This window comes from Coregonus lavaretus (assembly GCF_964263955.1).
Source record: "Coregonus lavaretus genome assembly, chromosome: 30".
NCBI classification, from domain to species: domain Eukaryota; kingdom Metazoa; phylum Chordata; class Actinopteri; order Salmoniformes; family Salmonidae; genus Coregonus; species Coregonus lavaretus.
The window spans coordinates 23,076,533-23,100,236 of NC_140017.1; the positions used below are offsets into that span (position 1 = coordinate 23,076,533).

At 43.4% G+C, this 23,704-nt stretch overlaps 1 protein-coding gene and 1 pseudogene across 2 annotated transcripts in view; both read left to right on the forward strand.

The window, feature by feature from the left end:
- The window catches only part of LOC311106163 (S-adenosyl-L-methionine-dependent tRNA 4-demethylwyosine synthase TYW1-like), a 144,234-nt pseudogene extending 138,859 nt beyond the window's left edge, over window positions 1-5,375 (forward strand). The window contains exons 15-16 of the transcript in view: window positions 4,856-5,075; window positions 5,355-5,375. The product of the transcript in view is annotated as an S-adenosyl-L-methionine-dependent tRNA 4-demethylwyosine synthase TYW1-like (transcript). The remainder of the gene's footprint in view (window positions 1-4,855; window positions 5,076-5,354) is intronic.
- Window positions 5,376-20,863: 15,488 nt separating this feature from the next.
- The window catches only part of LOC311105804 (calcium-binding protein 8-like), a 98,738-nt gene continuing 95,897 nt past the window's right edge, over window positions 20,864-23,704 (forward strand). Inside the window, exons 1-2 of the mRNA XM_084148004.1 lie at window positions 20,864-21,606; window positions 22,858-23,184. Of these exons, the coding sequence (XP_084004130.1) occupies window positions 23,000-23,184 (185 nt within the window). The 5' untranslated portion in view covers window positions 20,864-21,606; window positions 22,858-22,999. The remainder of the gene's footprint in view (window positions 21,607-22,857; window positions 23,185-23,704) is intronic.

The window sequence follows — 23,704 nt, forward strand, 5'->3', positions numbered from 1 at the left end:
TGTGCATGACAAGGAATTTTTCCAACAATTGTTTACAGACAGATTATTTCACTTATAATTCACTGTATCACAATTCCAGTGGGTCAGAAGTTTACATACACTAAGATGACTGTGCCTTTAAACAGCTTGGAAAATTCCAGAAAATGATGTCATGGCTTTAGAAGCTTCTGATAGGCTAATTGACATCAGTCAAGTCAATTGGAGGTGTACCTGTGGATGTATTTCAAGGCCTACCTTCAAACTCAGTGCCCCTTTGCTTGACATCATGGGAAAATCAAAAGAAATCAGCCAAGACCTCAGAAAAGAAATTGTAGACCTCCACAAGTCTGCTTCATCCTTGGGAGCAATTTCCAAAAGCCTGAAGGTACCACGTTCATCTGTACAAATAATAGTACGCAAGTATAAACACCATGGGACCACGCAGCCATCATACCGCTCAGGAAGGAGACACGTTCTGTCTCTAGAGATGAATGTACTTTGGTGTGAAAAGTGCAAATCAATCCCAGAACAACAGCAAAGGACCTTGTGAAGATGCTGTAGGAAACAGGTTCAAAAGTATCTATATCCACAGTAAAACGTGTCCCATGTCAACATAACCTGAAAGGCCGCTCAGCAAGGAAGAAGCCACTGCTCCAAAACCACCATAAAAAAGCCAGACTACGGTTTGCAACTGCACATGGGGACAAAGATCTTACTTTTTGGAGAAATGTCCTCTGGTCTGATGAAACAAAAATCGAATAGTTTGGCCATAATGACCATTGTTATGTTTGGATGAAAAAGGGGGTGCCTTGCAAGCCCAAGAACACCATCCCAAACGTGAAGCACGGGGGTGGCAGCATCATGCTGTGGGGGTGCTTTGCTGCTGGATGGACTGGTGCACTCCACAAAATAAATGGCATCATGAGGAAGGAAAATGTTGTAGATATATTGAAGCAACATCTCAAGACATCAGACCGGAAATTAAAGCTTGGTCACAAATGGGTCTTCCAAATGGACAATGACCCCAAGCATACTTCCAAAGTTGTGGCAAAATGGCTTAAGGACATCAAAGTCAAGGTATTGGAGTGGCCATCACAAAGCCCTGACCTCAATCCTATAGAAAATGTGTGGGCAGAACTGAAAAAGCGTGTGCGAGCAAGGAGGCCTACATACCTGACTCAGTTACACCAGCTCTAAATAGCCTTGGTTTCTCAAATGACTGCCTCGCCTGGTTCACCAACTACTTCTCAGATAGAGTTCAGTGTGTCAAATCGGAGGGCCTGTTGTCTGGACCTATGGCAGTCTCTATGGGGGTGCCACAGGGTTCAATTCTTGGGCCGACACTTTTCTCCGTGTATATCAATGATGTCGCTCTTGCTGCTGGTGACTCTCAGATCCACCTCTACGCAGACGACACCATTTTGTATACATCTGGCCCTTCATTGGACACTGTGTTAACAAACCTCCAAACGAGCTTCAATGCCATACAACAATCCTTCAGTAGCCTCCAACTGCTCTTAAACACTAGTAAAACTAAATGCATGCTTTTCAATCGAACGCTGCTGGCACCCGCCCACCCGACTAGAATCACCACTCTCGACGGGTCTGACCTATAGTATGTGGACAACTACAAATACCTAGGTGTCTGGTTAGACTGTAAACACAACTTCCAGACTCACATAAAGAATCTCCAATCCAAAGTTAAATCTAGAATCGGCTTCCTATTTCGCAATAAAGCCTCCTTCACTCATGCTGCCAAACATGCCCTCGTAAAACTGACTATCCTACCGATCCTTGACTTCGGCGATGTAATTTACAAAATAGCCTCCAACACTCTACTCAGCAAATTGGATGTAGTCTATCACAGTGCCATCCGTTTTGTCTCCAAAGCCCCATACACTACCCACCACTGTGACCTGTACGCTCTTGTTGGCTGGTCCTCACTACATGTTCGTCGTCAAACCCACTGGCTCCAGGCCATCTATAAATCACTGCTAGGCAAATCCCCGCCTTATCTTAGCTCATTGGTCACCATAGCAGCACCCACCCGTAGTCTGCGCTCCAGCAGGTATATCTCACTGGTCATTCCCAAAGCCAACACCTCCTTTGGCCGCCATTCCTTCCAGTTCTCTGCTGCCAATGACTGGAACGAATTGCAAAAATCTCTGAAGCTGGAGACTCTTATCTCCCTCAATAACTTTAAGCATCAGTTGTCAGAGCACCTTACCGATCACTGCACCTGTACACAGCCCATCTGAAATTAGCCCACCCAACTACCTCATCCCTATATTGTTATTTATTTTGCTCTTTTGCACCCCAGTATCTCTATTTGCACATAATCTCTTGCACATCTAGCATTCCAGTGTTAATACTATTGTAATTATTCTGCACTATAGCCTATTTATTGCCTTACCTCCATAACTTGCTACATTTGCACACACTGTATATATATTTTCTGTTGTATTTCTGACTTTATGTTTTTTACCCCATATGTAACTCTGTGTTGTTTTTATTGCACTACTTTGCTTTATCTTGGCCAGGTCGCAGTTGTAAATGAGAACCTGTTCTCAACTGGCTTACCTGGTTAAATAAAGGTGAAATAAAAAAAAATAAAGCTCTGTCAGAAGGAATGGGCCAAAATTCACCCAACTTATTGTGGGAAGCTTGTGGAAGGCTACCCGAAACGTTTGACCCAAGTTAAACAATTTAAAGGCAATGCTACCAAATACTAATTGAGTGTATGTAAACTTCTGACCCACTGGGAATGCGATGAAAGAAATAAAAGCTGAAATAAATCATTCTCTCTACTATTATTCTGACATTTCACATTCTTAAAATAAAGTGGTGATCCTAACTGACCTAAGACTGGGAATTTTTACTAGGATTAAATGTCAGGAATTGTGAAAAACTGAGTTTAAATGTATTTGGCTAAGGTGTATGTGAACTTACGACTTCAACTGTATACACTACCGATCAAAAGTTTTAGAACACCTACTTATTCAAGGGTTTTCTTCATTTTTAAATGGTGTTCTCGGGTTGATGAGAGGTGTTCGGTTTGCGCCAGACATAGCGTTTTCCTTGATGGCCAAAAAGCTCAATTTTAGTCTCAACTGAGCAGAGTACCATCTTCCATATGTTTGGGGAGTCTCCCACATGGCTTTCGGCAAACACCAAACGTGTTTGCTTATTTTTTTCTTAAAGCAATGGATTTTTCTGGCCACTCTTCCGTAAAGCCCAGCTCTGTGGAGTGTACGGCTTAAAGTGGTCCTATGGGCAGATACTCCAATCTCCGCTCTGGAGCTTTGCAGCTCCTTCAGGGTGATCTTTGGTCTCTTTGTTGCCTGTCTGATTAATGCCCTCCTTGCCTGGTCCATGAGTTTTGGTGGGCGGCCCTCTCTTGGCAGGTTTGTTGTGGTGCCATATTCTTTCAATTTTTTAACAACGGATTTAATGGTGCTTCGTGGGATGTTCAAAGTTTCAGATATTTTTTTATAACCCAACCCTGATTTGTACTTTGTCCCTGACCTGTTTGGAGAGCTCCTTGGTCTTCATGGTGCTGCTTGCTTGGTGGTGCCCCTTGCTTAGTGGTGTTGCAGAATCTGGGGCCTTTCAGAACAGGTGTATATATACTGAGATCATGTGACACTTAGATTGCAAACAGGTGGACTTTATTTAACTAATTATGTGACTTCTGAAGGTAATTGGTTGCACCAGATCTTATTTAGGGACTTCATAGCAAAGGGTTGAATACATATGCACACACCTTTTTTCCGTTATTTATCTTTTAGAATTATTTTTTTTCATTTCACCAATTTGGACTATTTTGTGTATGTCCATTACATGAAATCCAAATAAAAATTCATTTAAATTACAGGTTGTAATGCAACAAAATAGAAAAAACGCCAAGGGGGATGAATACTTTTGCAAGGCACTGTAAATGCTTCACTGAGTTCAAGTCACAGACACATCTCAACATCAACTGTTCAGAGGAGACTGTGTGAATCAGGCCTTTATGGTCAAATTGCTGCAAAGAAACCACTACTAAAGGATACCAATAATAATAAGAAGGGCCAAGCAACACGAGAAGAAGAAGGGTCAAGCAACACAAGCAATGGACATTAGACCGGTGGAAATTTGTCCTAAGGTCTGCAGTCCAAATTTGGCCAATAGAATGGAGGGAAGAGGTGGCCGGTTTTGCCTTTGCCTTAATCTCGCCAGGACTCCCCCTCTCCTGCCTCTTTCTTTCACCAGGGTTTCCTCTTGGGTAGCCAGAAAATTGGGTTGGAATTACACAAAGAGCCCAGGGCAGATTAGTCGAAGTTGAAGCCGGAATTTAGGTTAGTAACTGCCGATCTGATGTTGAAAAGTTATTGTCGATCATAAGAATTAGATTTTGCATCCCTTCAAAGCCGAGGGAGAATAGGAGATTGGTGGAAGGAGGACATTGTCAGTTCTTTCAAAGCATCCTTCAGCTCCTTCCAGCCCAGACTGGCTTTATATGGACCCCTCTCTGTCTCGCTCAACTCCTCTTTATCCCTCCCTCGTTCTCTCTCTCCCTCTCCTGTCCACTTTTCCTGTCACCCTCTCTCAGCCTCCCACTCCTCCCTCCCCCTGTCTCATAGAGGAGCTAGCATCTAGAGGTTGATTGGTTTGAGGAGTCGCTGTACCTCTGGTTTGTTAATGAATGCTCCTGTCAGGCTGGCAGCTCGTTGGAGACTGGAGACTGCTTCTCCATGAGCCCTACAGTCCCTTAGTCTGAGTGAGATGTATGATTGATGGAAGAGTCTCTCTGCCTCTGTAACGCTCTCACTGTCTCTTCTGTGTGTGCATGCTAAATGTACTAACAATATCCCTATGTGTGTATTTCCCCATGCAGTTCAAGGTGGAGGGAGAGTGATGGACGTGGATAAACTACGAGCGGTTCCAGGAGCTGGTCCAGGCCTATGAGGAGAGCGGAGGCAGCCAGACCTTCTCTGCCCAGGACTACATGGCCAAGACCCCCACCTGGGCCCTGTTTGGTGCCCAGGAACGATGGCTTTGACCCAACAGACACACGCTACCAAAGATATCTCAGGATGCTGAGAGTGAGAGTGAGAGTGAGAGAGAGACCTTTACTTCCACACAAGCTTGAACTTTTACCGTTCACAATACGTTTTAGTGTATTGAGACAGAGAGCAAGAGAGAAAGAGAGAGGATATTAAGATTCGGTCTTTTCATCCACACTTGAGTTACTGTACACATGAACAGGGCCGTTTTAAATATATATTTAAAAATAGGGGGTCTCAACTTACTGTTGAGCGTTAAAATACTAGAATATACAAGGTGCAATTTCGTAATTTGTTTGTGCATCAGGAGTTTTTCTCTTGTTATGTCAGTCACTGACAGTCACTCAATGAGCCCATGTCAGCTAGTTCTTCTTTAGATTGGTAAGTTAGTCTACCCAGCTATCTAAATTTGTAGTAATCATGGCCGAATTACCGACCTGGCATGAAGTGTACGTGCCCAGGGGCCCTGACCTCCAGGGGGCCACCATTGATTTTGTTAGTCACTCTCACTCAGATATCATATTTACATGGCATAAGTCATGGCAAAAAAAAAATCAATTTCATGATATTAGCTGTAAAACTGAAACCGTTTCTCACCGCCCCCATGGCAAAGCGAGTAGAATTGCATGAAACGACTTATAAAATTGCTTAATGATGTAACTGGGAATCAAAATGGCATGCCCATACGCCAATATTTCACAATAATGCCTTGTGATCTGGAGGGTGTCCTTTTCCATCCTCCCAATGGTCCAAATGTGGAATCTGTACCCTTACCGATATAATGGACAGTAATGGTTTGAGAACATTCCAAGATTTGAACGATACATACACATTACCAGGCAACTCATTTTTTCTGTATTTACAACTTAGGTCAGCTATGCTGGCCTATGGAGTCCATTGGGAAACCCAACTACCAAACTATCCAATGATGGGATTTATAATAAATGATCCGGGTTCCCGAAAGGACTGATTTCTATAATATATAAACAACTTTTGGAAAGCTCATATTCTGAGCTAGGCATTAAAAATGTATGGTCCACATATATAATTGAATCTGAACAACCCTTTAACTGGAACAGAATATGGAAAAATATTACCTTGGCATCGCGTAATCCGAACCATCAATTTACAAATGTTCAGTTTGTTCACAGACAAGGAAACATTTTACGATAAAATTGGCCCCAACTCCCAACTGTTCACTGTGTCCCCTAAATCAGGTAGGCACATTCCTTCATATGATGTGGGAGTGCCCTGCAGTTAAATGCTTCCTGGGAAAAGTTAAACAATTTATTTCGGGGGACTGATGGGCAACCTTGGTTGCTGGGTGGGATGGGAAGGGATGGGAGGCATGCTTTCTTCGGGTCGGGGAGAGAGGACGTGGGTGGGTGGATGGATGGGGTCTGGGGGGGGGGGGGGGGGAATGGGTTGGGGTTATCTTTGCATGCATTTCTTTGATCGTTTTTTAATACCTGTAACCACCCCCCCCCACACACACACACACACACACACAAATTAAAAAATAAAAGACAAAACTAAATAAACTTTTACATTTACTTTTATATTTACCTTCACAATCCGTTTCAATGAATGTATGTTTTGCACCTTCTCTTGGGACTATTTTGCAATGAAGTCCCTCAGACTTTATCCTGTTTATAGGTTGTATCTATTGGCTTAACCTCAAAAGAGCAGCTCAAAACAGCGAGGATCAATTCCTCGACTTCTTACTCACACTCTTCCCTCCTCCACCTTTTCCTTTACTACCCCCTTTCCACTCTTGTATGTGTAGATATTCAATATTTCCCTCCTTTTTTATGGTCATTATTATAAATGTCACTCGTTTGATTTTTGTAGCTATGCTGGCAGTGGTTATGGATGATTGCACTATTTAAATTGAGACGTCGGTTCTTCATCTCCTTCTTCCTGACAGCTTTATGTTCTATGTTCCGTCCTCTGGATTGCTGATTATTCTGACTGTGCTGGCCAGCGGAACTGGAACTTGCTCTGAATGTAAGCCAGAAGGGCTACAGGTCTACCCCAGGGGCCTCTGGCTGCTTCTTTCCATACACTTGTTATGCACAGTGGCGTGTATTCATGGAGGCCAAGGGAAGCCAGGCTTCTCCAAAAAATGGTCAAAGAAAAAAAACATTATCTGTATCTTTTGTCTCTCTGTGCTTCATAATTTTCCTTCAATTCGCAAGAGCGGAGAAAGCATCCGAGCAAGCGAAACAGCGCCCCTATGTCTCTGTATGCAAAGCCCATCTATCTGATGCTGTCTTGTCAAAAATAATATGATATTGTTGCCAACCATAGCATTGAATACAAAGGAAGCCAGCGAGCATTTGGCCTCCATTGATAATAAAAACTCATAGCCAATCAGCCTTGAGCTAAACTGCGTGAGCTTAACTGTGAATTGTCATGGCGCACCAAAAAAAAGTGTAAAGGGAAGCCAATTTGGATTTGGCTTCAGACCAATCACATCACCCCAAAAGCAAACGTAATTTACAGAAAAACTTGAATTGTTGCATCTCGTTGTGTTATTGTCTTCCGGTGGCTAGCTAGCTAAAATTGGCCCTTTCCTAAATTAGCCATGGATGAAGAGAGGGATTTGGACTTGTAGTTTTACTTAATTCTCCGTACTGGCCAATGATTATAACGGCGATTCTGATCCAACTATACATTTATACATTGTGCCCCTGGCCTGAAAGGATGGAAGTTCAACATGTAGCTAGATGTACAGTAGTAGGCTAATGTTAACTAGCTGGCCATTTGATTAATTGTTCAGCAGTCTTATGGCTTGGGGGTAGAAGCTGTTAAGGAGCCTTTTGGACCTAGACTTGGCGCTCCGGTACGTGCAGTAGCAGAGAGAACAATCTATGACTTGGGTGACTGGAGTCTTTGACATTTTTTTGGGCCTTCCTCTGACACCGCCTGGTATATAGGTCCTGGATGGCAGGAAGCTTGGCCCCAGTGATGTATTGGGCTGTACGCACTACCCTCTGTAGCGCCTTACGGTCGGATGCCGAGCAGTTGCCATACCAGGCGGTGATGCAACCGGTCAGGATGCACTCGATGGTGCAGCTGTAGAACTTGTTGAGGATCTGGGGACCCATGCCAAATCGTTTCAGTCTCCTGAGGGGGAAAAGGTGTTGTCGTGCCCTCTTCACGACTGTCTTGGTGTGTTTAGACCATGATAGTTTGTTGGTGATGTGCACACCAAGGAACTTGAAACTCTCGACCCGCTCCACTACAGCCCCGTCGATGTTAATGAGGCCTGTTCGGCTCTCCTTTTCCTGTAGTCCACGATCAGCTCTTTTGTCTTGCTCACATTGAGGGAGAGGTTGTTGTCCTGGCACCACACTGCCAGGTCTCTGACCTCCTCCCTATAGGCTGTCTCATCTTTGTCGGTGATCAGGCCTACCACTGTTGTGTCGTCAGCAAACTTAATGATGGTGTTGGAGTCGTGCTTGGCCACACAGTCGTGGGTGACCAGGGAGTACAGGAGGGGACTAAGCACACACTCCTGAGGGGCCCCGGTGTTGAGAATCAGCGTGGCAGATTTGTTGTTGCCTACCCTTACCACCTGGGGGCGGCCCGTCAGGAAGTCCAGGATCCAGTTGCAGAGGGATGTGTTTAGTCCCAGGGTCCTTAGCTTAGTGATGAGCTTTGTGGGCACTATGGTGTTGAACGCTGAGCTGTAGTCAATGAACAGCATTCTCACATAGGTGTTCCTTTTGTCCAGGTGGGAAAGGGCAGTGTGGAGTGCGATTGAGATTGCGTCATCTGTGGATCTGTTGGGGCAGTATGCAAATTGGAGTGGGTCTAGGGTTTCCGGGATGATGGTGTTGATGTGAACCACGACCAGCCTTTCAAAGCACTTCATGGCTACCGACGTGAGTGCTACGGGGTGGTAGTCATTTAGGCAGGTTACCTTCGCATTCTTGGGCACAGGGACTATGGTGGTCTGCTTTTAAACATGTAGGTATTACAGACTCGGTCAGGGAGAGTTTGAAAATGTCAGTGAAGACACTTGTCAAGTCGTGTGTATGTGTTTCTGCATGTGTGTGCGTGCGTATTCTTGTGTGTGTAATGTGTCCTGTAGTAATTTGTCCCTGAGTGACGGTATCTGTCAGCTCTGTGTATATACAGTGTATGTGGGCAGGTTGGAGGTTTTAGCCCCCTTAGGCCCCCTGGATAAATGAAACCATTAGAGTGGATGTGTTACTGTAAGCCTTACAGATGCTCCGGCCACTGTGTGTCGTTATATTTGGCCTCCTCAAGGAAGTGTGATACTACTGCTACTATTAACCAATGCCCTGAAGTGGAGCGGAGAAGAATAAGAATTGCTCTAAAGAGAAGTTGTTTGTGTGTTTGTGTGTGTGTGTGTGTGTTTTCTTAGAGGAGGCGTGAGCCGTGGTGTAGAAAGATGTGGAGGCTTAGACACAATGTGCTCCACAGGGTAGAAACAGCCTTTTTTTATTGTTCACTGTTTATCAGCCAGACAAAACTGTTCTGAATACAGCCATTACTAATTACTGTAGGCAGCTTTTGAGCAACCACTCACAAACAATGGCGTACTGAAGTTTCGCGGGGACCACCCGCAAGGTCTGAGCAAGAGCAATTCAGTTTAGAATATCTACAAAATTGTGCATTAAGGCAGGTTATTTCTTTGGTTGTTTTGTGTGTGCACATGCATGTGAGCATGTTTGTTAGTCCGTGTGTGTGTGTGTGTGTGTGTGTGTGTGCGTGCGTGTGTGCATGTTCGTTAGCGTGTGCGTTCGGTGTGCATGTCTTAGCGAGATGGAGAAGGTGGGCTAGGATTAATGGTAATTTCTATCTGTTTGTACATTGTTTTTAATAAAGGTTACACAGGCCTTTAACAACAGATAACAGTGTGTTTGTGTGTGGCGTGTGTGTTCATTCATCTAAGTTGTCTCCTTAGTAATGTGGAGCCTATAGCCAGCTTCCTCACCATCCTTAAGTCCTCAGAAGCAATTTGTAGATTCTAAAGTTAGCCCATAGAGTTCAAAGAGAGGGTACGACCAGAGAGAGACCAGAATCCTCAGTTAGTTCATGTTTGTGTGTGTTATGGTACACACAAACTAGTCATGTTTTTATCTCTGATTAAAATGCAGTCCCACTCTCCTCTGAGTTGTGTAGTTTGTTTACCATACATTTTTAAAGACAGATTTAGCTTTAAACTGGCACCATCTCACACACTGCCTTTAGAAAACCTGCTGCGCCACGGTTTATATTTAATTTAGTCAACAACAACAGTGTGATTTGGAAACCCACCCAACTTTGAGAAAACATATGGTCCACTCTAGGCAGGCACAGGTTTGGTCCCAAAAAAAGGTATTGTAATCAGGTATATCCTTAGGCTAGCTAGGCTACGCTCCAATATCCACACAAGTACACAACTTTGAATACATGCCAAACACATTGCTTTATTCTAGGTAGAATGCTAGTGTGGACATTGTGTGTCTCTGTGACTTCAGCCAGCCAGGCATAGAGAGAGACAGGACTGGATAAGACTGGACAGAACAGGATGCAGGGTGGCAGAATGAACCTGGTGATGCCAACATTGTTACATCCATTCCTGCCCTGGCTTCAGAATCAGAACCCATCCTCAGAATGTTTTGTACCCTCAGAACAGAACATCACTGAGTTCCATCCAGACCCAACCCTTTCCTTCCTTTATTATCCAACAACACAAAACATATGGGGGACGATCAGAATGGCCGCTTGGCCAGGACCTCATGAGGACAGATGGAAAGTAAATGTGCTTGGGTTTGTTCAAACCATTTTGTAGCCCAGTTCCCATTTGGGGGACGATTAAGGAGAGTTTGGATTTGGAGTGAAGATCTAAATTTGTAGCGATAATGCTGGCTCCCTATAAAGCCGTAAACCTTTATGAAAAAGGTATTTTTGGCATTCAAAATATGGGGACCAGTTCATGTATTATTCCCATAGGTTGATTTTGTTACTCAGCAGATTCATAGTTACTGTATACTGTATAACTGCATAACCTGCGTTTGGCAAGGTGGCATCCTCATTAATTTTCAGGCTGCCATTGTTGCACACTAGTGCTTACTCAGCCTGAGATGGAGGGACTACTAGTAGTGTGTGTGTGTGTGTCCTGTTTCTGAGCAGACTCATTGGGAGAGGGGTGTTGAGACAGTAACAGAGCCCTGAGGCACACCCCATTCTGCACCCCTCCATCGGGCCTGTGTTGACGACACACTGTCTAATGACTGTGTGTGGACGCGTGCATGCATGCTTGCATGTGTGTATTATGACACACTGTCTAATGCGTGTGGTCTCTGCAACCTGTTCTGAAGCCAGGTCTTTGATGCTTGTGTCAATTACATTTGTTAAGGGGATACATTCAGGCCTTTTTACTTTGTCAACAGAGGGGCTGATTAGCAAATTAATTTTTTTATCCTCTCATTGAAAATAACACTTTATTGCTTGTGCAAGTTCATACTTGTGCATGAGTGTGTGTGCACAATATACATACAGTGAGGGAAAAAAGTATTTGTCCCACTCCTCTTTGCGGATCTTCTCCAAGTCATTAAGGTTTCGAGCCTGACGTTTGGCAACTCGAACCTTCAGCTCCCTCCACAGATTTTCTATGGGATTAAGGTCTGGAGACTGGCTAGGCCACTCCAGGACCTTAATGTGCTTCTTCTTGAGCCATTCCTTTGTTGCCTTGGCCGTGTGTTTTGGGTCATTGTCATGCTGGAATACCCATCCACAACCCATTTTCAATGCCCTGGCTGAGGGAAGGAGGTTCTCACCCAAGATTTGACGGTACATGGCGCCGTCCATCGTCCCTTTGATGCGGTGAAGTTGTCCTGTCCCCTTAGCAGAAAAACACCCCCAAAGCATAATGTTTCCACCTCCATGTTTGACGGTGAGGATGGTGTTCTTGGGGTCATAGGCAGCATTCCTCCTCCTCCAAACACGGCGAGTTGAGTTGATGCCAAAGAGCTCGACTTTGGTCTCATCTGACAACAACACTTTCACCCAGTTCTCCTCTGAATCATTCAGATGTTCATTGGCAAACTTCAGACGGGCCTGTATATGTGCTTTCTTGAGCAGGGGGACCTTGCGGGCGCTGCAGGATTTCAGTCCTTCACGGCGTAGTGTGTTACCAATTGTTTTCTTGGTGACTATGGTCCCAGCTGCCTTGAGATCATTGACAAGATCCTCCTGTGTAGTTCTGGGCTGATTCCTCACCGTTCTCATGATCATTGCAACTCCACGAGGTGAGATCTTGCATGGAGCCCCAGGCCGAGGGAGATTGACAGTTATTTTGTGTTTCTTCCATTTGCGAATAATTGCACCAACTGTTGTCACCTTCTCACCAAGCTGCTTGGTGATGGTCTTGTAGCCCATTCCAGCCTTGTGTAGGTCTACAATCTTGTCCCTGACATCCTTGGAGAGCTCTTTGGTCTTGGACATGGTGGAGAGTTTGGAATCTGATTGATTGATTGCTTCTGTGGACAGGTGTCTTTTATACAGGTAACAAACTGAGATTAGGAGCACTCCCTTCTCCTAATCTCAGCTCGTTACCTGTATAAAAGACACCTGGGAGACAGAAATCTTTCTGATTGAGAGCGGGTCAAATACTTATTTCCCTCATTAAAATGCAAATCAATTTATAACATTTTTGACATGCTTTATCTGGATTTTGTTGTTGTTGTTCTGTCTCTCACTGTTCAAATAAACCTACCATTAAAATTATAGACTGATCATGTCTTTGTCAGTGGGCAAACGTACAAAATCAGCAGGGGATCAAATACTCACTGTACAAGTGTGTGTGTGTTTGTGTGTGTGTGTGTGTGTGTTTGTGTGTGTGTGTCTGATCGTGTGTGTGTGTCTGATCGTGTGTGTGTGTGTGTGTGTGTCTGATCGTGTGTGTGTCTGATCGTGTGTGTGTGTGTGTGTGTGTGTGTGTGTGTGTGTGTGTGTGTGTGTGTGTGTGTGTGTGTGTGTGTGTGTGTGTGTGTGTGTGTGTGTGTGTGTGTGTGTGTGTGAATTAGCATCAGAGGGGAAGAACTTTGGGCTCTCAGTCAAGCAAACAGATTTGAGGGGAACGGGAGCCAAATTGAAAGCTGCCCTCTGCCAAAGAGGAAATTGCTGGAATTGACAGCAACAGCCCAAAACGCATTAGAACACTGACACCAATGGAGACCCTAACAGAATGCGGTGCCACTTGGTGTCTGTGTGTGGGAGTGGTGGAGTTGGGGACACTTGACTTTCAGTTAGTCAATCTTTTATTCATTTTCTTTCTGAACCCAAAACCCAAAATCACATAATCTAACACTCAAACGATAATCTGATGCTCTAATGATGACCACGGGTGATACTGCAAAATGATTTAGGATCACACCGTCCACCTTGCACTGCACTCTGCTGCATTTTCCAAACAGAACTGCCATCTGGGAACATTCATTATTTGGCAGCAGGTAACTGAATGAATGAATGAATTACATTTTATTTTCGTGTCAAATCGCCAGTTGGCAACCCATCCCTTATGGGTTTTGTGTGTGTGCAGATTTAGTACGTGTTTTGGTATTATGTTTCCCACAGGCGTGTTTTCAGGCAAGGAGCCAGCAGCTTTCTAGGCTGAATCACACCAACGTAAAAAATAAAGATCTGGTTTCTGATGCTACAGTGAGAGGTGGGTTTCTGATGCCACAGTGAGAGGTGGGTTTCTGATGCCACAGTGAGAGATGGGTTTCTGATGCCACAGTGAGAGGTGGGTTTCTGATGCCACAGTGAGAGGTGGGTTTCTGATGCTACAGTGAGAGGTGGGTTTCTGATGCCACAGTGAGAGGTGGGTTTCTGATGCCACAGTGAGAGGTGGGTTTCTGATTCCACAGTGAGAGATGGGTTACTGATGCCACAGTGAGAGGTGGGTTTCTGATGCCACAGTGAGAGGTGGGTTTCTGATGCCACAGTGAGAGGTGGGTTTCTGATGCTACAGTGAGAGGTGGGTTTCTGATGCCACAGTGAGAGGTGGGTTTCTGATGCCACAGTGAGAGGTGGGTTTCTGATGCTACAGTGAGAGGTGGGTTTGGGTGCCAACTTCGCATCCCCATGTTGTTTTCAGCTTCCAGAACCAACAGACCTGTCAATGTCCAGGTCACAGTGTTCTCAGCTTCCAGAACCAACAGACCTGTCAATGTCCAGGTCACAGTGTTCTCAGCTTCCAGAACCAACAGACCTGTCAGTGTTCAGGTCACAGTGTTCTCAGTTTCCAGAACCAACAGACATGTCAGTGTTCAGGTCACAGTGTTCTCAGCTTCCAGAAGCAACAGACCTGTCAGTGTGCAGGTCACAGTGATCTAAGCAAATAGGCTCTCAGCCATAGATCCGCAGAATCAAGTGCGGTGAGTTTTCACGCTGAGCAACTATTGCATAAGAAGAATCACAATTACAAGTTACGCAAGGTTGCAGAGTTGGTATGCATGTGAGTGTCTAGTAAGACACGGTGGGTGATAGGGATGTGAAGGTGGGAATTGTGTGTTCTGTACATTAAACGCTTACCTGCCTCAAGTCGCATTCACTTTTCTTTGGGCATTGGTTATGTCTGTCATATGAATGACATGTCATAGATTTCCTTGTCCCCCTTAGACATGGTCAGGGCACACCTGTGGCACCTCGCAAGCTGGCAGATTTACATACAGTATATCTTTACAATAAAATGTTAACGTTCCTGAAAGAGAATAAAATGAAAGCGAGGAAATTGAGAAGAAGCTGGATAAGAGCGTCTGCTAAATGACTAAATTGTAAATGTAAATAGTTATATTCCAGTTCCTGAGGCCACGAACAACACATCATCAGTGCAGTAAGACTGGCCTGAGATGCCTCCTGCTTTAACAAAGATACAGCATCTTGTTAATGTGTTGATACACAGCTCCTATAGCAGCTATCAGGGAACCTCCTGAGACTGCAGGGTGAGGCGAACACGTTTTATGTACTTTTAATGATCAGAATGGTTAAGACTCACACACACAGGAGCACGAGTCATTTTTAATGGCACCTGTTGTCCATTTTCGCTGCTGTATCTATCTACAGTAACAGTCAGTCTGAGTGGCCAAGGTTTGGTTCCTTATGTCAACTCTGGTGCTGCTGTGCCAATTAGCCTGTGAGATGTTTTTGTTGTCATCACCAATACAACCGCTGTGAGCTGTACAGAACACCGCATTCTTTCCACTTGGTGGACCAAGTTGTTAATCTAACAATTCAGCCTGAATGTATTATTGGATGTACTTCTATTTTACCTAGTTGTCTCATCTGTTGGCTAATTGGGTTGGGTTAAAGTGCAATGCAGTCAGGTGGGTCATCAGCTGTTGCAGCAACAGCTAGGTTCTGGTCATAAAACCAAGCTAATTGATGATAATGGTGTGACGTAAGATACTGCTCTAGCAAAATGTGTCAATTGTCAACATCACGGCTCCTCTGATCTGTTGAGATAATAGAGATAAGAGAGACTGTTGAGATGTTTTCATCTTTCTTTTTGACAAATGTTTTGATACATTATTATTTATTTTTTTTACAATTGCTTTGTTCATTTCGGAGTGAAATTATTGTGAAGGAAAAGCATTAAGTGAATACAGAACACTGATAGCTCCCTCAGCATGTTTCCGGAATTTATAACTAGGTGCTGGAGGGGGTTGCATTGTATCCCATTTTGCCTTCTCCTTACCTCAAACTCTCATCTCAGAAGCATCTCTAGCTGTGCAAAAGCCATGGTCACTGGGCTGTGTCGTAGTAAGCACTGTCCCATATCAAGTAGGTCCTGTCTTTCTGTCACCTGGTGGTTGAAATAGGGCAACTTTTACATTTCCACTCAGTTACCTCCCTCTGCCCAGCTAATGGAAATAATGTTCCTATTTTTCAGTCACTGAAACTGACACACACCTCAGAAATGCAGGTATTTTTAGACACTTCAGTAATTTTAGGTATGGTGGATATTTGAGGCTATAACTGTAACCATGGGTGTAAAAATGTTGCCACTATAAAAGTAAAATAATCCACTTATGTGCTCTCCATTTTAGCTATTAGATAGCTATCAGAACCATCAGCCCTATCTAGCCATGGTTATATTGACCATGAGCAGCGCCTGATATTTTGATGCTGTACCCTCAATATAGTAATCCTGCAAATATAAACAGTGCAGCACACATGAGCTCCCAATAATGCCTACATTAACCTGGCATAAACTTAAAATAAAATGTTTTTGACTTTCTTCCACTGAGCGAAAATTGAGGTAGGCTATTACATCAGTGCATGGAACACGGCACAAATATTGATGAATGTGTCTGTGTTGGAAGTCCCTGGGGTGTTGGGAGCTTTTGAGGGACAGGAGGCCTATCTCCAAACGCCCAGACACGGGTTGATTAGAGTGGGAGTGGTAATGCACTAAACGCCTACAGGGATGTTCCCTCACTTTAAAAACACCCGTAGCATGTCAACACGGTTTATAGTCAACCTTCACATCTGCACCACAATAATGTAAATCCTAAAGGGGACCATTTTCTTGACTCCTAAACTGTATGGAGGATTCCTCAGGACAGAATTCATACATTTACTCTGTCTCTTGACACTATAGCTTCCCCCTCAGAATCCATACATTTACTCTGTGCCTTGATGCTATGACTAAACCCAATTGAAATGTCTTCGCCGGTAACCTTGATTTCACTGATTGGCCGAACGATCTATTTCAACAGGGTTGGCATCAGAACTGATGATGCAGCCTGCCTGGCACCGTGTCCAATGGCCAATGTCTCATGGTGCCGTTGGATTGGCAGGAATATCCTATGTTGTTCCAGAGATGGTTTAGAGATGCCAACACATCTCCTCAGCTGTTGTCAGGTGTTTTGCGACGGATTTGATATTTCAAGTCTGCTAATCCATTGCTTCCATAGGCTCCAGATCCTGCCTCCTTGACATGATAATGGCTGACCATGGCTGTGACCCTACTCTCCGAGGGTGTCTCAGGGGGAGTTGGGATATGCAAAAAACATATTTCCAATTCACACATGCGTATAATACACACTTGTACATGTGAAACAGGACATATATAAGCACCTACCAAATTATATAATTATTATTATGCACACACAGGGGTCACTACGTCATTTCCGGAAGCCATGACACCCACCATCTCAGATTGTTCTGCAATTGTTTCTGTAGATAGAAACCTTATGCACACACACACACACACACTCAGCTCACATGAGATGAGCCTTCTGAGTCAGCTGGTGGAGAGATTGAGCTGAGAGCTAACGGAAGGTGTGAGAAGTGTGGGGGATTCTCATTTACACGTGTATGTGTGTGTGTGTGTGTGTGTGTGTGTGTGTGTGTGTGTGTGTGTGTGTGTGTGTGTGTGTGTGTGTGTAAGAGAGAGGAATAGGTTATAATGAAGAGTGAATTAACAAAATCTTGAAAAGCAACAAAATCTCCACTGTACTTGAACAGCATACTTAATTAGCTTTTGGTGTATGCTTAATTTGCTTGAATAATGAGCAATCAAGTGGTTCAGTTGCTTACTGCAAATATTCCCACAGCACAGACAACACAGCAGCCAGAAAGGATACACAATTCTATCTGGTATTTTACACATTTTGCCAAATTTTGCCATGAGGCTGAGAGAAGAATTTTCTGATTTAAAGCTAATTTCTTGCAATTCTACACATTTTGTGATGTAAGATACAGACAGAAATATGGGCAGTTTTAAAACACATTTTTCTGCTATTCATTCCATACATTTTGCCATAAGGCTGAGAGGAAATGTTGCATTTCTAAAGCAAATTTCCTGCAATTCTACACATTTTGCTATGGCTTATGTCATGTTCATATGCTATCTGGGGGGGCCCTGACCTCCAGGGGGCCCTCAACTGATGAGTTTGTATGCTATCTGGGAGGGCCCGACCTCCAGAGGGCCCCAACCGACGTGTTCATAATATACTATCTTAGGGAGCCAACCTCCAGGGGTTGTTGTTGGGGGCCCCCTGGAGGTCGGGGCCCCAGGGCACGTGCCCAGCATGCCTGTTCCGTAATCCGGCCATGCTTTTAGCAACTGAATGGATTTGTGTTTTTGCTTGTTGTTGTTTTCCCTATGTCTTCTTGCTCTTCTGTTATCTTACTCTCACAGGGGTCAATCCATGTCATTTCAGCAATCCATGACACCCACCATCTCAGATTGTCCTGAAATTGTTTCTGTAGATAGAAAAAGATAAGATAAGCATTCCGGAAACATTACTTTGTTGAAATATAATTTGATCTTTGAGAAATTAAGTTAATTGATTGCACCCAAATTGGCCATTTTAATTTATAGGATTCATATAATATTCAACCTAACATCCAATTTAGACCAAACTTTTTGTCTAACAATAAGTAAGACATGAGGATCCAAATATATTTTCAAAAAGCCACCCATGGACACCCCCACACCCATCCCAATCTGGGTTTTTCAGGCTCAACAGTTTCCTGTGTGTATCAAGAATGGTCCACCACCCAAAGGACATTCAGCCAACTTGACACAACTGTGGGATGCATTGGAGTCATCACGTCCCTGTGGAACGCTTTAGACACCTTATAGAGTTTATGCCCCGATTAATTGAGGCTGTTCTGAGGGCAACTCAATATTAGGAAGGTGTTCTTAATGTTTTGTACACTCATGTATAGTATCAGTTCTCTATGTTTGACAAGTAGTATGGAGCTGCAGCTCGGAGTATTGTTTCTTCATGTAATGCATTCTCAGTGAATTTGGTTATGGTTTTTTTTCATGTTCAGAGAAATTAGTCATGAAGTTGTTGGGTTTATGTCCCATCCTTCTTCCTGATATTACCATGTTCTGACCACTAGATGGTGCTGTTCCTGCTATTAGGTCATAATTTTAATAAGAATCACCCAAATTACAAAATTATATATTGGTTTTCTTACCCTGTAAGCACTCTATGGACCAGGTATGACAGCAACCCATGCTTGTGTTTAGTTTACCTGGCCACTGTTTCAAATGCAAACGTTTTAGCATTTCTTCAAACTTTTTTCACCTAATAGCAGGAACAGAACCATCAAGTGGTCAGAACCTGGTAATATCAGGATGTTGGATGGGACATAAACCTAACAACTTCAATGACTAATTTCTCTAAACAGGGGAAAACAAACATCACAAAATTCACTGAGAATACATTAAATAGAATGAAGAAAAAATACTCCAAGCCGCAGCTCCATACTACTTGTCAGGCATAGAGAACTGACACTTTATACTCGTAGTTGGGGTGGGATTGGTGTGGGGTGTGGGGGGTCTGTGGGTGGCTTTTGAACATTTCTTTGGATTCCTCATGTCTAATTCATTGTTAGAAAAAAGTTTGGTCCCAAATCTGATGTTAGGTACTATATTTATTGAATATTATATTAATCCTATGAAATAAAATTGCCAATTTCTCATAGATTCCAATTCTATTTCAACAAAATAATGTTGCAGGAATGCTAATCTATTCTGTTTCTAACAACAAAAAATATTTAGAACAATCTCTTCCTCTTCCTTTCTGATAGTACCAATGGACACATTGGTCTGGATCCACATTGTCTCTGTAACACCTACAGTGATGAAAGACTGTAAGTAAAGGTGTTCATGAAACTAATGAGTGTGGATACTAAAACTGTGTGGGTGTTAAAAATGAGTTTTACAATACCCCACTGTAGCCTAACATTGCAATGTCCACAGCAGATTCATGAAGAGTCTTTCTCAGTCACTCAGGAGTGAACCATTTTGTGGAACTTGAAGAGGATAGAAATGCTTTCTAATTTAACTATCTAAGTTACCATGAAATGAAAAATGTGATAAGTATGTCAAACTTAAAGCTGGCTTCCTCTATACTACAGGCCTCACAAGCTTCAAATCAAAACTGACTTTTATTATGACATAAGCACATTTTCTCTCCCAATTCAGACACATGGGATTTAGCCACAAATGTAATGTAATCTTCATTATGAAGCTACACGAATCCCTGGGATATATTTTTATTAAATATGAATAGAAACCAACTTATTACTGATAGTGGGAACACTCAGCTATAGAGCCATAGGGAATGTAATGTTAACTGGCAGGGTCGGACTGGCTGGTCAAGTTTTTGCCCAGTGGGCCTGTCTAATATGGATTTTTAGCACAAAATTATCATTATCTGGCAAGAAATATTGGCCTGTGTGGGGGCCTAAAGGAAAAAAATGGTCTGGTGTGTTAGAAATGCCAGGGCCAATTTTTGGTCGCAGTCCGCCCCTGTTAACAGGGGAGTAGTGACTGTCTAGAGAATTTCTGGAGATATGGTTCAGTTTAGTGGGGAAGATTACAATTATTCTGTTGGTGACTGTGAAATCTATAGCAGTCTCTATTCAAGCAGGCTATAATGTTGCAACAGGAGTCTCTGGAATGTTAATTATACAGTGCATTTAATCTTCTGAAAATGAATAGTCTGAAAGTCTAGAACACCGAAAAGGAAGATTAAACAAAGTATTGAAGAAGATGAATGAGCTGGATTTAGGTGACCAATGACCATATCATCTACATTGACTCAAATGTATGGATGAGAATTGATGGGCTATGTTAGCCCTTTGTGACCTCAAAAGGGCGTAGGCTATGCATATCAATGACAAAAATATAATGGATAAGTTCCCTAATGGTATATCATAAACATTTTCATAATTGTTGCAATTTATTTTGGAGCGTCCAACATTTCTAAATTGGGATGCAGATTGGGATGCAAATGAGCCCACTTTTCAATAAGGCGAGCAGACCTAACCGATAGTAAGTAGGCTGTGCTAAACCAGTTGAGTAATGACTCTCGCATGGTCAGTCTGTCCTTGTTGAGCGCGGGCGGCACATTGGTTAACAACAGCCTGTGTAAGAAAAAATTATGACTGAACCGTTTTCACAAGGATGAGAACTGTTTTCCCGTAGAAAAACCTAGAATTGACACCGAAAGGTGGATTGGCGGGGCAAACAACCGTTAAACACCGAACTCTACCGCGTCCTGAGACATTGATTGTGTAGGAGCTGCGCCTTGAACGCCGCTGAGGGCTCTATCGTGAATCTCTCCAGGCGTTTGGCACCAATAAATCTTCCAGCTATAGGACAGTTACACGAAACAAACGGCTTGGGTTACTTAGGAAACGTTTTATGAGCAGTGAGCACCTATATCAATGTAGCATATGGATATGGTGTGGACTGATAGGGGCTGTTAAAATTGATGGGACCTGGTCCTAAAGTGAAACTGTTCGATTGCGCCGGCTGGAACTGGGGCAGTGAATGTTCCCAGTAAGCTACGCATGGACTTGTCAATAGAAAGACGACCGACCAACCAACGCATCCCTTTGTTGTGGTGGAAAAATTGTTCCACATTGTAGCTGAAATTGAAAATTTTATTTCAACAATAAAAAGCGACCATCCTTTATGAGCATTCAGGCGAGGTATTTAAACTGGATCCCAGTGCGTCTAACTCGGGGATCCTATCGACTACGGATTTGATTAATCGCTTTCAAAAACAACCCACTGCTCCCCTGAAAGGTAAGTCTGGAATTCAAGATAACATTTGAATCATATTCAGTAACATTTGAACTCCTCTGTACCCATTGGAAATAGCCTATTTCTGACTGCCTTAGACAAGGTGGTTCTTATACACCTGTTGTTATTTAATAGCCTACGTTCCTCTGTTTAGAATGATTGGCCATTCTTTGATGGAGTGAAGATAATTTTGGATGGAGTAATAGTTTCAGTATGACGTTTGAACTTTCAAATCGTTTAAATGTGTGTTATATCTTTCAAATGGAATCGAATTCATCCTCTGGCTTTATTTAATATTAGGCTTAATAGAAAAGTATTAATCAGACAATCATAATTACATTTTTCTATTGGTGTTATTATGCTAGAGAATAGGCTTGATTCGAAAATCGATAAATAAAACATTTATTTTGAAATTGTGGAGTAGATAAAGAGAAAAACTGTAGGCCAGTCACAGCACTGCATCATCATTTCGATCTTGTAGGGCAGGCTTACCATACCATGAATTGGCGAGTTATTTTAAATGTTGATCACAAGACAAAAAGACCCAGCAAAATGCCATGACATTTCAGTGACTGATGGAGATGGATAATTGATCCCAATGCATTATGATTATCAGATCATTCAATGTCAACACTGACCCTCTATCATACTGATGATGGATGTGTTGTTAACAATTTACCGGAAGTTCTTCTGGAGAGCTGTGATGTTCTGGAGGTGTGAATTTCTGTTTTCACACATGTCATTACAACAGCGAGCTGAGTGATCCCTCCCGCGGGGCTGTGAGTCGCTATGGGCGCTCCTCTGAGCCTGTGTCACCGCTGAGCCTTCCGGTGACACCTGCTTTTTATGCTTGCTTATCGTTGCATGTCACGTATTTTTTTTAACGCATGTCGCGCACCAGGTAGTCTTTTTTGCGACATTTGTTGTCGCGCAGGATGCCGAGACGCACTATGAATACACTGTTCTAGGTGGAAGCGGTAGCGCACGGCAATAATTGGGAGTTGGGACTCACTAATGAGTCTTCAACCTTGTTTCCCCATGTGGAGGAATGTTTGCCTGAGTGTTTGAGAGAGAGAGAGAGAGAGAGAGAGAGAGAGAGAGAGAGAGAGAGAGAGAGAGAGAGAGAGAGAGAGAGAGAGAGAGAGAGAGAGAGAGAGAGAGAGAGAGAGAGAGAGAGAGAATGGGAGAGAGAATGGGAGAGGGAGAGAGAGTCAGTGAGTGAGGGAGAGAGACACTATTCTGCCTCTTCCACAGCTCAAATATTTACAACGGATTTCCGGATACTGATACTACAGCCCAAATTCGTGAGGCAGCAGTCGGGCTCAGTTGTCCAGGGACAGGCAGCCTGCTGCTGCAGCTGTGTTTAGGACCAGGAGTCTGCCTGCGGAGACGTCTGATGGAGGTGACGGAGCAGGAGCCTCTGAGTCGGACAGAGGAACCTGTACCTGAGGTAGGAGGAGAAGGGGAGGGCGAGTTACCGGGCTCAGGAATCCCTACCCCCAGAGATGTGATGGAGAGCCAGGTGAAGGAGCCTGTTGTGCTGCATCTGTACCCCACCACAGAGTATGGGGATCAGTATGGGTAAGCACAGAACAGCAGAGACTGGGATCTCCAGCAACCTTCTGCTCATATACACGTATAACCTGTGTAGTAGACTGGGCTGGCAGTTAGGATGGCTGTGGGACACGTATTCCTCTCACTTTAGGAAATATGACTTCCCTTGCCGTGTGGGACTAGGAATTGTGTGGTTGTCTTTTCTCACAGCAATAATGTTGCAACAGAAGTCTCTGGAATGTTAATTATACAGTGTATTTAATCTTCTGAAAATGAATAGCCTGAAAGTCTAGAACACCCAAAAGGAAGATAAAGCAAAGTATTGAAGAAGATGAATGAGCTGGATTTAGGTGACCAATGACCATATCATCTAAATTGACTAAAATGTACGGATGAGAATTTATGGGCTATGTTTAACTTTGTAACCTCAAAAGGGCGTAGGCTATGCATATCAATGACCACATTTTTTTTGATAAGTTCCCTAATTGTATATCATAAAACATTTCATAAATGTTGCTATTTATTTTGGAGTGTCCCACATTTCTAA